A 12,977-nucleotide genomic window follows, 5' to 3' on the forward strand; every position below is an offset into this window, starting at 1 on the left:
TCTCTCCCAGGCTACTCCTGTTCTGTCCTCAATCTCCACCCTACTGAGCCCAGAGCCCACAACCTCTACCTGCTGATTATGTGATGAGGCCTCCAAACCCCATCTTGGGAGATTTTTGGGTCCTCTCCAAGGTCTATGAAAACGGAAACTGTGATCAAAGTTATTTTCTCCCAAAACTTGCAGGGACAGAAGAAGGGTCAATATCTCTAAGCTGAATGTAGGTCAATTAGAAGGAGGAAATATTTTACAATGATGAGAGTGTGTCTTAATTTAGGGCAAATTTGGGAGAAGACCTCCGGAAGGAGCCCCCAGAAAGCAAGCCCCCCCCGGCCCCTCCCCCCACCTGGTTCGGGAAGGATTTCCTCAGAGAGAAGTGGAAAAAAACCTGTTTATTTAACAAGCAAAACACTCCCCAATACAAAAAAAAACAATACCAGATGACAAAACTCTTTCACCGTTCTGAAGAGATGACAAATTCAGAAAGTGTCTCCTGGGAGTGGTTACCCAGCAATCAGTCTCTGGCTTTGGGGATGGCTGATGCAGGTCACAAAATGCAGACTCTCTGTGTTTCTTGATGTTTCCCAGGTCCAGGTCCAGATCCAGAGCAGGTTCAGATGATATTCAGGAAAGGGAAAGGAAAGGGAAAAAGAAACAGTCCAGGGTAAGAACTGGACTGCCTAGCTAAACTAACTAATAAAAGCAAACGCAAAAGCAAAAGCAAAAGCAAAAGCAAAAGCAAAAGCAAAAGCAAAAGTAAGCAAGCCAGCAAGCAAGCAAGCAAGCAAGCCAGCCAAGCCTCTCCTAGACACAGACCATGGGGGGAGGTGAGCCGGCTGATAACAAGACAAAACAATCCTTCACTTTCAGAGTCAGGCCTGAAGGCACAGAACATAATATCAGGCATAAACAGAACACATGATTTGGGATACGCACCATACCGTCACCCTAGGACAGAGTGGCACAAAACTGCAACTGTTTTTCCAGAGAAGTGGATGCCTCATCCCAGGAATGCTCCAAGAGCAGGAGCTTTGTGCAACCTGAGACAGGGAAACCCCGTCCCCTCCCCAAGGATGGAATTCCTGTTTTGTGGGTTCTCTGATGTGCTGGGTGCCCTCACAATGCTTCTGGCCAGAATGTCTGCTGAGGGCAGCCAGTCTGTTGCAGGGGCTGTGACCTCACAGCCATCACCATCGCAGCCCTGTCCCCTGGGCCTGGCTGTCCCCTTTCCTCTGCCCCTGCCTTGTCTCTGCTGGCATGAAGAGTTTTGTCATTAATATCTTGTCCCCAGGGTGCTGGGGCCAATGGCTTCCCTGTCAGGCTCCTGGAGCAGAAGTGGCTTTCCAGAGCCCAGCCAGAAATGAGCCCTGAGGCAGCAGCTCTGCAGTGCTGGCCACCAGACCGGCTTGCCAAGGGAGGCTTCTGGCCATGCCCTGCAAGCAGCTGCTGCTGCCAAGGTGCCTTTGGTGCCTCAGGCTCTCCCTGGCACAGCTCCCAGCACGGCACTCTGCCCTTGTGCCCGAGGCCTTCCCTGGGCTGGGGCTGGCCTGGGGCTTTTCCTGCAGTGGGACCTGCCCTGCTCATGGCACAGGAAAGGCAGTTCCTGCTGGAGCAGGAGGCTCTGCCTGCAATGGGCTCAAACCACTCCAGCAAGGCCCTGTTGACTTCAAAATTGGTTCCCAGAGCACTATATTAGAATAATTGTTATAGCTTCTGGACTGTGGAGTAAATAACTCTGGTTAAGATCCTTCTGTCTAATCACGATCAGAATCAATCAGAGCTGTATTTATATAAATATTTCTGGTATTCCATCATTAATCCTGTGGGACAAATTGCGTTAAGGTCCTATTCCACCTGTCCAATCTTTTATACCTTTGACAAATTGTGGGGCTGGGATTGGATCCAGTCACTCCCAGTCTCCTCTCTCGGGTCCTGCAGGGGTTTGAGGCTACATGGTGGCTGCTGGGTGTCATTTCTCCACCTCATGACTCAGCAGGAGTTTCTCCAATAAAGAAATAAAGCTTTTGCCTGAAGCTCCCTCTCTGCCCATGCCAGGAACCCCTGTGATTGCCTGTGCCATCCTGGCTCTTTGGCAGCCTGGGAACTCCTGGGATGTCACCGTGGAGCCCCCGTGAGTGCCTGTGACAGATCGGTGCCTGAACAGCCCAAGGTGCCCTGGGATGTCACCAGACATGGAATGGCTGTGAGTGCCTCTGGCCACACAGCTCTTTACCATCCCCAGAAACTCCTGGGAGGTCTCCATGGAGCCCCTGTCTCTGCCTGTGACATTCCCGCTCTTGAACAGCCTGGAGACTCTTGGAAAATCCCCATGGAACCCCTCTGAGGGCCTGTGATAAATCTGATCCTCAGCAGGATCACCAGGACCCATTGCTATGGTCAGTTTCCATGGCAACGATCATCACCTCCTGTTGCTGTGCTCAGTTTCCATGGCAACCATCACCAGTCCTTGTTGCTATGGTCAGTTTCCATGGCAACCATCCCCATCCCCTGTTGCTATGGTCAGTCCCTGGGCAGCTCCATGGAGACCCCATGCCAGGGGTGGTTGCCATGGACACCAGCTCAGGCCTGGAGCCAGAGCCCGTTGCCATGGCAACCATTGGCAGTCCCATCCCCAGGGTCATGGGATCCCAGAGCCACAGAATTGGCTGAGCTGGGAGGGAGGGACCCATCAGGATCCTCGAGGCCAACTGCTGGCCCTGCACAGGACACCCCAACAATGCCAGCCTGGGCCTGGCAGCGCTGTCCAAACGCTGCTGGAGCTCAGAGAGCCCTGGAGCTGTGACCCTTCCCTGTGCAGCCTGGGCAGTGCCCCAGCAGCCTCTGGGCAAAAACCTTTTCCTGAGATCCAACCCGAGCCTGCCCCGACTCAGCTGCAGCCGCTCCCTCCACTCCTGTCCCTGGGCACCAGAGTGAAGAGGTTCCCACAGCCCCAGCCAGGGACCCGCTCCCAAGGCTGCTGCCGTGGCCACCAAGGCTGGCACCAGCTGGGATGCTTGGTTTCCACAAGCCGGGGTTCAGGAATGGGATTCCCCAATTTCCTACTGCCACTAAAACCACACTGCTGCTCACTGCCCTCCCACCTCCCATGGAAAGCACAAAAGGCAAAGATCCCAGGCTGGGATAAGAGCAATTTACTGGGAATAGCAATGAGACAAGGAACAAACAGGAACAGAAACTATATTGATAACAGAAGGGATAAGAAAAACTATTTACAGGGAAAACTACATCACCACCAACTGTCTCTTCCCAGCCACGTATTTCCTCCTGCCTGGAAAGGACACCCTTCTCCTCAGGGACAGAGAGAGAGAGTCCCTTTCCTGCCCCTGGCAATGACCTGAGGTGGGAGTGAATGTCATGACAGGGCCATGGCCAGACCCTCATGTTCTTCACTCCCACATAATGCCATTAGCAGGGGCAGGAGAAGGTACAGGTGTCTTGCCAGCATGGATCACTGGGAACATGGGTCACCAGGGCTCTTCCCAGTGTGGGTTCTCCAGTGGGAGATGAAGCTGGAGCGGTGCATGAAGCTCTTCCTGGAGTTGGGGCATTTGCAGGGCTTCCCTTACCGGTGACTCCACTGCTTTCTGGTCAAGTTCAAGCTCTGGGGGAAGTTCTTCCCACACTAGGGACACTCGCAGGGCCTCTCCCCAGTGTGGATGCGCCGGTGCCTGACAAGTGTGGAGTTGTGCTTGAAGCCCTTCCGGCAGTTAGGGCAGCAGAAGGACCTCTCCTCGGTGTGAATCCACTCATGCAGGAGGAAATTGGAGCTGGTCTGAAACCTCTTCCCACATGTGGGGCACTCGTAAGGCCTCTCCCCGGTGTGGATGCGCCGGTGCCTGATGAGGTGGGAGTTGTGCTTAAAGCTCTTCCCGCAGTCAGGGCAGTGGAATGGCCTCTCGTCTGTGTGAATCTGCTAGTGGCAGAGGAGATCTGAGCTGGTGTGAGACCTCTTCTGACACTCAGGACACTCATAGGGCCTCTCCCCAGTATGGATGCGTTGGTGGATGATGAGGTTGGATCTGAAGCTGAAGCCCTTCCCACACTTCCCACATTCGTAGGCCCATTCCCCAGTGTGGATCATCTGGTGGCGGATCAGGGTATTGCTCCGCCTAAAGCTCTTCCCACACTCCAGGCACTTGTAGGGCTTCTCCCCATCATGAAGCTGCTCATGGACCACCAACTCCGAGCTCTGTCTGAAGCTCTGTCCACTGTCCTGGCACAGGGTGGGTCTTTCCTCCTCAGAGCACCCTGGGCTGGGTTTGCAGCCCCTCATTCTGTGGAATCTCTGGGGCTCTTCCTTCCCATTGGATTCCTGCACCATGGAGCCGCTCAAAACAGCCTCTGCCACGAGGTTCTGCTGTGGGGATTTGTCCTCCCTGGTCTCCATCCTCAGCTCCTTGTCTGGGGGAGGAAGGACAAGGAGAGGATGGGATTTGCCTCCGTGCCAAAGGGAAGGGAAAGGAGATCCCCCCAGTGCATCCCCAGCAGGACGGCGTCAGCAGCGGGGTTCTCCAGCAGCCGGGGGCCATGCTGGGCTGGGAGATGGAGCAGGAGAGAGGGGGAAAGGGGCACTGACTTCCTCCTCACCTGCCTGGTTGTCCCAGGGCACCTTTCTCTTCCTCGCAACCTTCTCCTCCATCCAGCCAAGATTTGGGGATGGGAAATTCTGTTTTGGGAGGAAAACAAGGGATAAGCACGTTGAGTTTTGTACTGGTTTGAGGGCAAACCAAGGGGAGAGGCTAATCCAGAATTACAATTTAATAAGAAATTAAAATCAAAGCAATGATACAGAAACCCTGGCTTACACGGACAGAGTCAGGATGTAACCTGACACACCATTGGTCAGGGTGGTGGTAGCCATCTGATGAAATGGTGGCTGCAGTCCTGTTGGAGTGATGAACGTGATTCTGTCAAAGGGGTAATCCTGCAAAAGGGTCTGGTCTTCCTCTGTACTTCCAGTGGTGGTTATGGAGCTCTTGTCCTCTGGGAATCCAGTAGGCAAGGTGCTCCTGGTGTTGCAAGGGTGAGATTATATCCAGGTAGGAATGCTTGGTTCCTCCCCCTGGGCGGACCATCCCACAGTGGGATGATGTAATTTTATCAGTCCTGCAGTGACACTCAATGGCTCATTAACAGAAGATGGCCCCTGGAGGGCGTTATCAGGGCTGAGTCATGGCCGAGATAAAGAACACTGCCCCACCTGTTTATAACAGTTGTTGAAGATGGTGACTGAAAACATACTTTTGGTTACATCTTACATTGTCACCTGAAAGAGTGAGGCAATCCCTGCTCGGGGTGGGGGGTGAACACCACCCCCCTTACCCAAACTGGCTCAGGTGTAAAACTCCCATCCTGGGAAGGCCATGCACACAGGGGAAAATGTCACACTTGCCCCGCCCCAGGGGAGGTCTCTGTCCCTGTCACTCCCTTGCTCTCCCCCCGTTGCTCGCTCTTTCCATCTCTGTCTCTACCTCACATGTTCTGTTCAATAAAATCCACTTTGGATTTGGTCTTGTTAGCACCTTAATTGGGGCAGAGGCTTCTCTCTAACAATTTGATTAACCAGATTACAACATTTTTTGGGCGCTGTGAATTTAGGCACTGTTGTCTGACACCAAGTGCCTTTGACAACAGCATGGTTCCCTCCTCTGAGGAGGCTGTGGTTGGTTCTGGAGGAATTCTTGGAAACTTGGATGCAGCTTCCTCTGAGGGACTTATGGGAGAACCTATGAGGAAAATGGCTGTTGTGGGTGGCCAGTGTAAAGAAAATACTTTGTTGTCCTTCCTTGAAAAGTTTGTTCAAATCACTGGAGGAAAGGGAGCAAATGATACCAGTGAGACTGACAAGGATCATTCACCACAATGTGAGGAACACAAGGCTGCCAGAAGTCCTACAAGAAGCCTAGTTCAAGTAGCTAAATTCCCTAATAACTCCCGAATTCACAGGTTTCAGGGCTTTGCCAAATGTGAGAATCATTATTTTCTTCGTCCCTGTCACCTTTTTGACAGATACACAGAGCTTTCCCTTCCTTTTAATAATCTGTATTGGGCCGAATTTCCACTTTTCTTTTATCGGAACCTGCCAGCAGCTGAGCTGGAGCTGTGCAGGAACCGATGAAGTTTGGAATTGCCACAGAATTGCTTCTATTGTCGGTTTGTTCATGTTTGGGATTTGTTTGCATTTCCATCACAAGTGACTTGTGGGAAGAGCAAATATTCCTCAAGGCACTTTATGTAGGCTTAAGTTTGATTTCTGCTGAGTTTATTTTGTCCAGTGCCCAGGGGGTGCTCGAGGGGTCTGGTCACGATCCACTTATTGCAGGGTGTCGTGATGGTTCTTTTCACCGATCCCAAAAGTGCAAAAAGGCAATCAACAAGAGACTATCAGTTAATCACAACAAATGCACCTTTATTAGGGGCCAGAACAGTAAATGCGATAGTGGGGATCAGAAAGGAGATAAAAGGATAGAGAGAGAGAGAGAGAAGAGGGGTATGGGAATAGCTACCAACCCAGGCGAGATCCTCAGTGGTCTGGACGATGGGGATCCGTCTGTCATGTTGGGGGAGTTTCCGAAGTTCTGGTCAACTCAGGGGTCCAGTTATAGTCCACAGAGGAAAGAGGGGGGAACATGCAGGACAATGAGAGTCTGTTGTGATTGCTGCGGGGGAACAGGTGAGTCCACTGAAACCACCAAGGCAGGACGAACACAATGAAGAATAAGTCCATTTGAGCTACTGAAGGAGAACAGGTCATGTCATTAGTGGTCACACCATCCTTTTCCCCACTCCCTGTGGTAGGGGTCTCAGTCTCAGTCCTTGGGAGGGGGTTTTCGATCTCCGTCTGTCACAGTGGTGACGAGGCAGATGAGGGGTCTTCAGTGAGAGACCACTAGAGTCACCCCAAAAGTTCATTCGGCTTAAATGGTGGAGAGTGGGTGAATATGCAGTAGGCCGTTCCTTGCTGGGTCCATGCCAGGTCCTTGCCAACTCCTTGCCAAGTTCTTGCCAGGCCTTGTTCGGAACAGCTAACCTAAGGTACAGCAGTTGCACCTGCACGGCCACTCCCTCCAAGCCGGAACTGTAGTGGGGGGAAGGGGTTTCTCCTCATGGCAATCGGTAGGCAAATGTGGGGGCTTCAGACGGCCTCTTACAGGTTTCTGTGCCTCTCGCCCTGAGGGATGCTTGGGAGGGGCTTGGATGGGTTGTCCCTGCCCCTGTCACCCCAGGCCATTCCCCATGGGGTCTCCATCGTTTTCACTCCAGGGAATTCCTGCGGGGGGTCTCCCTCCCTCTCACCCTGTGCCAGGAGAGTGCTCATGGGAGTCTTTGTCTCTCTCAGCCCAGGGGGTGCTCAGGGATTGAAACAGGGTATTTTACAGGATAAATTTAACAGGGTAGAATCCATTTGTGTTTAGGTGAAATGTGCTGCTTTGAATCATTAGTAGCTTGCTAGCATAGGTAAAAATATGCTGTTTAGTCCTCTAGTTCTGCTGCACTTGTAAAATCTGCCCAGCTGAGAAGAAAGAATGTGAATTTCCAAGCTGAAGAAATAAGAGAGGCCCCTTGAACTTTGAAACAAAGAGGAAAAAAAAATCCAAAGCTGAGTCTGTAAGAGATGAACAAAGTGACCAGAGAGTTCTCTGTACAAGGACTGTTCTCTGTACTAGGACTAATGGGGTTCCAGAGTCCATCAGGACTCAGATCTAAACTGGAAATTCATTGGGAAGAAGTGATTTGCTGACTTAATACCCCAAAAAATCTCACCTGCTCTGTCCACTTGTTTCTTCTGCTGGCATCAAGCAGTGCTGCATGATCTTGGAGGTCTTCTCCATCTAAATAATTTCCTTCTTCACCCTGTCTAAACAACCAAAACTGGGGTGAAATAAAGAAATTAAGCAAATAGACCTAAAGCTGCACCATTTACCAGGATTTGGGGGTGAATTTGGGGTTGGTTCACTGGAATATTTGGGAGGATTTGGGTGTTCTGAGGCTATCAAAGGCAGGGGACATGTCCACAATCTCATAGGTGTGCTGGCAAAATGTGTCCACCTGAGCCCACCTGTTCTCCAAGAATTCTAATTGTCTGTCCCAGTCCCTGGCCTGGGTCTCCCCATTTGGGATGTTCCCCCAAAGTGCCCAAATGGCTGTTGATCCTGGCTGTAAATGTTCCTGTCCACCAACCTCTCCTGGTCAGTGCCACGGGAGGTGGGAGTTTAGGGGCTCCTGGGGGGACTGGGAAGGACTTCTGTCCATCTTGAGGGTATTTGTGGTGCTGGGAGGGGGCTTGGCAGGGTCTGTGAGGGAGGTTTGGGTCCCAGACAGGGCTGCGTGGCTTGCAGAGGATTTGGGTGGGTCTTGGGGGAGATGCAAAGGGGTTTTGGTGGTTCTTGGGGTCATTTATCTTGCAGGGAGTAGTCGGGGGAGTCCTGGCTGGGAGCTGTGGGGTAGTTTCAGGAGTCCAGGAGTGGCTGTGGGGCTGGGAGGGCATTTTTGGGTGGCTGTGATTCCCCCAGACCCCCAAAGCTGCCACCAGACCCCACTCCCCAAGATACTGCCAGGGGTCAGTGGCTCCATGTTTGGGTTCATCCTCCTGGCCCTGAGGGCCGTGTGTGTCCCCCCCAGACCATGTGTGACACTGCCCATCCCATTGTCACCCCTTTGTCCCTCCCCACAGGGCTCCCACCCCAGCTCCTGCTCCCCCAGGAAGGAATTTGGGGAGGGGGCAGAGGGGGTGCACAGCCCCCGCTGGGGGATGACCCTGGCCCAGCCCCTTTGTTCAGCACCAAGCTGGGCTCGGGGCCGCAGGAGGAGGAGGCCGGTGGGAAGCAGATCCTGCAGCTGGGACAGTGCTGGGGGTCAGGGCAAGGTCCTGCCCTGCACACCTGGCTCAGGTGTGACCCTGCCCCGGCAAGGGAGCGGGACATTCCCATCCCCACGGATCAGGGCTGGGAGCAGCACTTGTAGCATGGACATGGAAATACTGGGAGCGACTGGGAGCACACTGAGGGCGTGAATTATTCCCCCCGCCTCCACCTTCTCAGGCCGCCCTGCCAGCTGAGAAATGCTCGCTGGGCCTCGGCCTTGGCCAACAGCCCCTGGGCTCAGCTCCTCTGGAGCTCATCACAAACACTGTCTGCTCCAGGTGCTGCTGCTGCCCCACCAGCTCCTGGTTGCTTTAGGAGCAGCCCTGGGAACTGTTTTTGTTCCCTCGGTGGCACAACATCCCTGTTCTCACCCTGCCAAAGAAAGCTGTTGATGCCAAGTGCAGCCAGGATGAACCATTGCTGGGACTGAAGCCCCTCTCTTGGGGCCCTACAAACAGCGCTCCAAAGGGAGCCCCTTTTAGCTCTCCTGGGCCAGCGACTCCCTCTGAGTGGGGCCTCTCCGAGCCAGGAACTCTCCCATTTGCTGCACTCGGGGGATCCTGAACAATGAGGGAGCCTGGGCTGATCCCCCCACTCCTCCAGGCTCGACCCTTCCCCAGCTGGGGAGATGCCAAAATATCTGCAGGGAGCATTTCCCTGCCCTCAGGGGAATTTCTCACAGGTGCCTTGCACTGACTCTTTGTGTCTGTGTGCACACAGGAGTGCCTGTGCTCGGGAAATGTGGCAGAAATGCTGCTCTCTGAGGGGTCTGAGTGCCTTGGATAGCTGAGCCAGTCGGGCCTGTAAGTAAGGTCAAATCACAAGGTGTAAGTGAAGTTAAATGCTGCTAAGAGTTGTTCTTTTGCTAAGTTGTTATGTTTAATATAAGTTATAAGCTGAGTTAAATACTGTTAAATGTTATTCCTCTGTTAAATTGCAATGTCATAGGTTATTAGTTAGGTTAAATGCTGTTAAGTGCTGTTCTTTTGTTAAATTGTGAAGTTTAAGGTAGAAGTTAAGGTTAAGGTATGAGTTAAGTCCTGTCAAGTTTGAGCTCTGTTAAGCTTTTAGGCTGTATTCTTTTTATCCTTGCCCTCACTGTCTTTGTGTCACACACACACAGGGCCAGTTCTCTGATAATTTCTGGTTTGATTACCTGGATTTTGTTTGGTTTTGTTGTTGCTTTGTTTCCTTGGAGTGCCTGAAGTGTCCAGTCAGGAGCAGAGCGACTCTTGCCAAGGAACTTTGCTGTGCTGTCACTTAATATTAAAACTAATCTTAATATTAAATTAAATGGGTTTTGCTGATCCCTTGCCAGGGGATTTTTTCAGTGCTCTCAAGCCCTCGTTGGTAACAGGGTGAAGGAGCCCTGGCCCAGGCTCTGGCCCTGGGGGACACGGGGACGCTGCCGGGGGGTCCCTGTCCCCCTGTCCCACCCCCCACAGCCCCGGCCCCCATCCCTGTATCAGGCTCTGGGGTCGATCTCGTGGAACATCCTCTGGGGGAGGCTGCAGTGCCGGGGGCGGGGGGACCCGGGGGGCCAGGGGACCCCGCTGTGCACAAGCAGCGTTGGACTTCTCTGGGGGAACTGTAAGGGGGGGCTGGGGTGGAGTGACCTCCCCAGTGACCTCACACAACCCCTGTGATGTCACACAGCCACCTTTGATGTCACACAGCCACCTTTGATGTTACAACCCACTTCGGGATGTCACACAGCACCCTTTTGATGTCACAGAGTGAACTCTGAGATGTCACTCTCTGATGTCAGAGTTGTGCTGTGATATCACCGAAGACTGATGTCACAAAGTCACCCTGAGATGTCACTGTCTGTTCTTTGATGTCACCCTGAGATGTCACAATCTGTTGTGTGATGTCACAGCCTGCTCTATGAAGTTACACAGCCACCTGGTGATGTCACAACCCACTCTCTGATGTTACAGAGCCACCCTCCATGATGGAAGAATCTGCTCTATGGCCTCACACCCTACTCTGTGATGTCACAGTCCGCTCTGTGATGTCACAAAACCCTCTCTGAGATGTCATACTGCCACTCTGTAATGTCACATCACACACTTTGACCTCACAGCCTGCTCTATGATGATGTCACACAGCCATGCCATGATGTCACAGCCTGCTCTGTGATGTCACACAGTCCCCTCTATCATGCCATAGCTGCTCGATGATGTCACACAACAAACTCTGTGATGTCATAGCCTAATCTGTGACCTCACACAACCCACTCTGGGCTGTCACACAGCCCCTTTCTGACATCACAGCTGCTCTGTGCCTCCGGGACACAGCCACAGAGGTGCTGCTGTGACACAGCCCCCTCTGGGACATCCCACAGCCCCTGCCAGTGCTGAGCCCCTGTGAGCTCTGTCTGTGCCCTGCTCGTGTCCCTGGCATGCCCTGGCAGTGCCCCAGCCCTGCTGGGCTGTGCACAGGAGCTGCTCCTGGCCCGAGCCATCTCTCTGCAGTGCTGCCCTTGCCAGGAGCTGCCTCTGGGCCAGGAGCCTGGCCCAGCTCAGCAGCACAGACACAGCACCAGGACTTTAATGACCCTCTGGGGCTTTGGTGCTGTTTGCATCAGACCCAGTCCCTCAGAGTGTGCTCAAAGAACTTCTCAAGAACTCCAAGTGAGATTGAAACACTGCAGTTTCTTTTACTTTGAAGAGATCCCTGTGAGGGACACAACTGAGAAAGTGTCCCCAGGTTCCAGTTAGAGCAGAACACTGGAGGCAGTGATGACAGCTGGGGACAAGCAAGGGAAAGGTGTCTCTGGTGCTGAGCAAACCTGGATGTGTTTCAGGAATGCAAAGGGCCAAGGCTGAGCCCCAGCCCCTGGCAAGGCAGATCCTGTCCCTCCCTCCTTGCTCAGGGCTCTTTCCGGGATGGGCACTGGCATGTGGGGATGTGCAATGCCAAGGGCAGGACCATGGGGCGGCCCCTGCCAGGCTGCTGAGCAGGGACAAGGAGGCAATGAGGCCCCAGGCCTGCAAGGGTCACTTGTCCCCTCCTGGACCCAGGGCCAGCAGCCACGGCCCAAGTGCTGCACAGGTTGGCTCTGTCAGGGCCTTGCAGCTGCTGCACATGCCTGTGCCCTCTGCAGCCCAGGCTGTCCTACGGTGTCCCTGCCCTGCGCCTCTGTCCCTGCAGGCTGTCCTCGTCCCCCGGCTGCCCCACCTGGCTGGCCCCTTCCTTTGCTGACAGCTCTGCCTCCTGCCTGCCTCTGCCTGGCCACTCAAAGCCTTGGGCTGCTCCAAGCTCCTTCTGGGGGATGTGTTGCACCACAGCCCTGCCCTGGGAGGGAAATTCCTTTGTCTTTACGTCCAGTCTGGACCTCCCCAGGTGATCTGTGTGGCATCATTTTTTTCTCAGGTTGTTTCATATCATGAAGAAGAGCTCTACCATCTCTGAAACCACCCTCCAAGTCCTCTCAGGCTTCTCTTGTTCTGTTCTCAGTCTTCACACCACTGAGCCCAGTGCCATCAGTCTCTCTGGGTCATGTGCTTGAGGCCTCTAATCCCATCTTGGGAGATTTTTGTGTCCTTTCTAGGTCTTTTCAGACCTAGAAATATTGTGGTCATAGTCCAAGAAAATTTGAAATATTTTTATTGGCCTGTAGTGGCAGAGGAAGGGACATAGCCTTTAAAATGCTCAAGGATATATTTAGATTTGATATAAGAAAGAAATCTTTTGTGATGAGGTTGACAATTTGTAAACAGGTGATCCATAGAAGTGAATGTCCCATCCCAAAAAGTGTTCAAGGTCAGGAGCTTTGACCATCTGTTCCAGAGTTAGTTGTGCCTTCCCACAGCAAGGGGGCTGCAGTAGATGATATTTTAGGGCCATTCCAATTTTAAAAACAGAAGATAAAAAATAATTCAAGGAAAGTTCTGACACCTCCTCATGAAAGACTCACCCAAGGGGTCAATGGCAGAGCTTTCCAGCATGACCTCGCCAGTTGAGCATGGAGGGTTCTGCATTGAGTCTGAGATTCATGATGGAAATTCACAAAGGGCATCTGGGGAATGTGCAAGATTTCCCTTGGGGTGCCTAAGAGAGGACCACAGGAAGGGAAATGGTTGCACTATG

At 52.8% G+C, this 12,977-nt stretch overlaps 1 protein-coding gene across 1 annotated transcript; it reads right to left on the reverse strand.

Annotated features, from left to right (window-relative positions):
- Positions 1-3,640: 3,640 nt before the first annotated feature.
- LOC128801425 (zinc finger protein 3-like) lies at positions 3,641-4,657 on the reverse strand. Its single transcript, XM_053967299.1, has 4 exons — positions 4,606-4,657; positions 4,337-4,419; positions 3,966-4,231; positions 3,641-3,854 (listed from the first exon to the last, which is right to left on the reverse strand). Exons 1-4 carry the CDS (start codon positions 4,655-4,657, stop codon positions 3,641-3,643), a joined length of 615 nt encoding a protein of 204 aa, XP_053823274.1.
- Positions 4,658-12,977: the final 8,320 nt, after the last annotated feature.

The sequence above is a fragment of the Vidua chalybeata genome, chromosome 30, assembly GCF_026979565.1.
Source record: "Vidua chalybeata isolate OUT-0048 chromosome 30, bVidCha1 merged haplotype, whole genome shotgun sequence".
Taxonomy (NCBI): domain Eukaryota; kingdom Metazoa; phylum Chordata; class Aves; order Passeriformes; family Viduidae; genus Vidua; species Vidua chalybeata.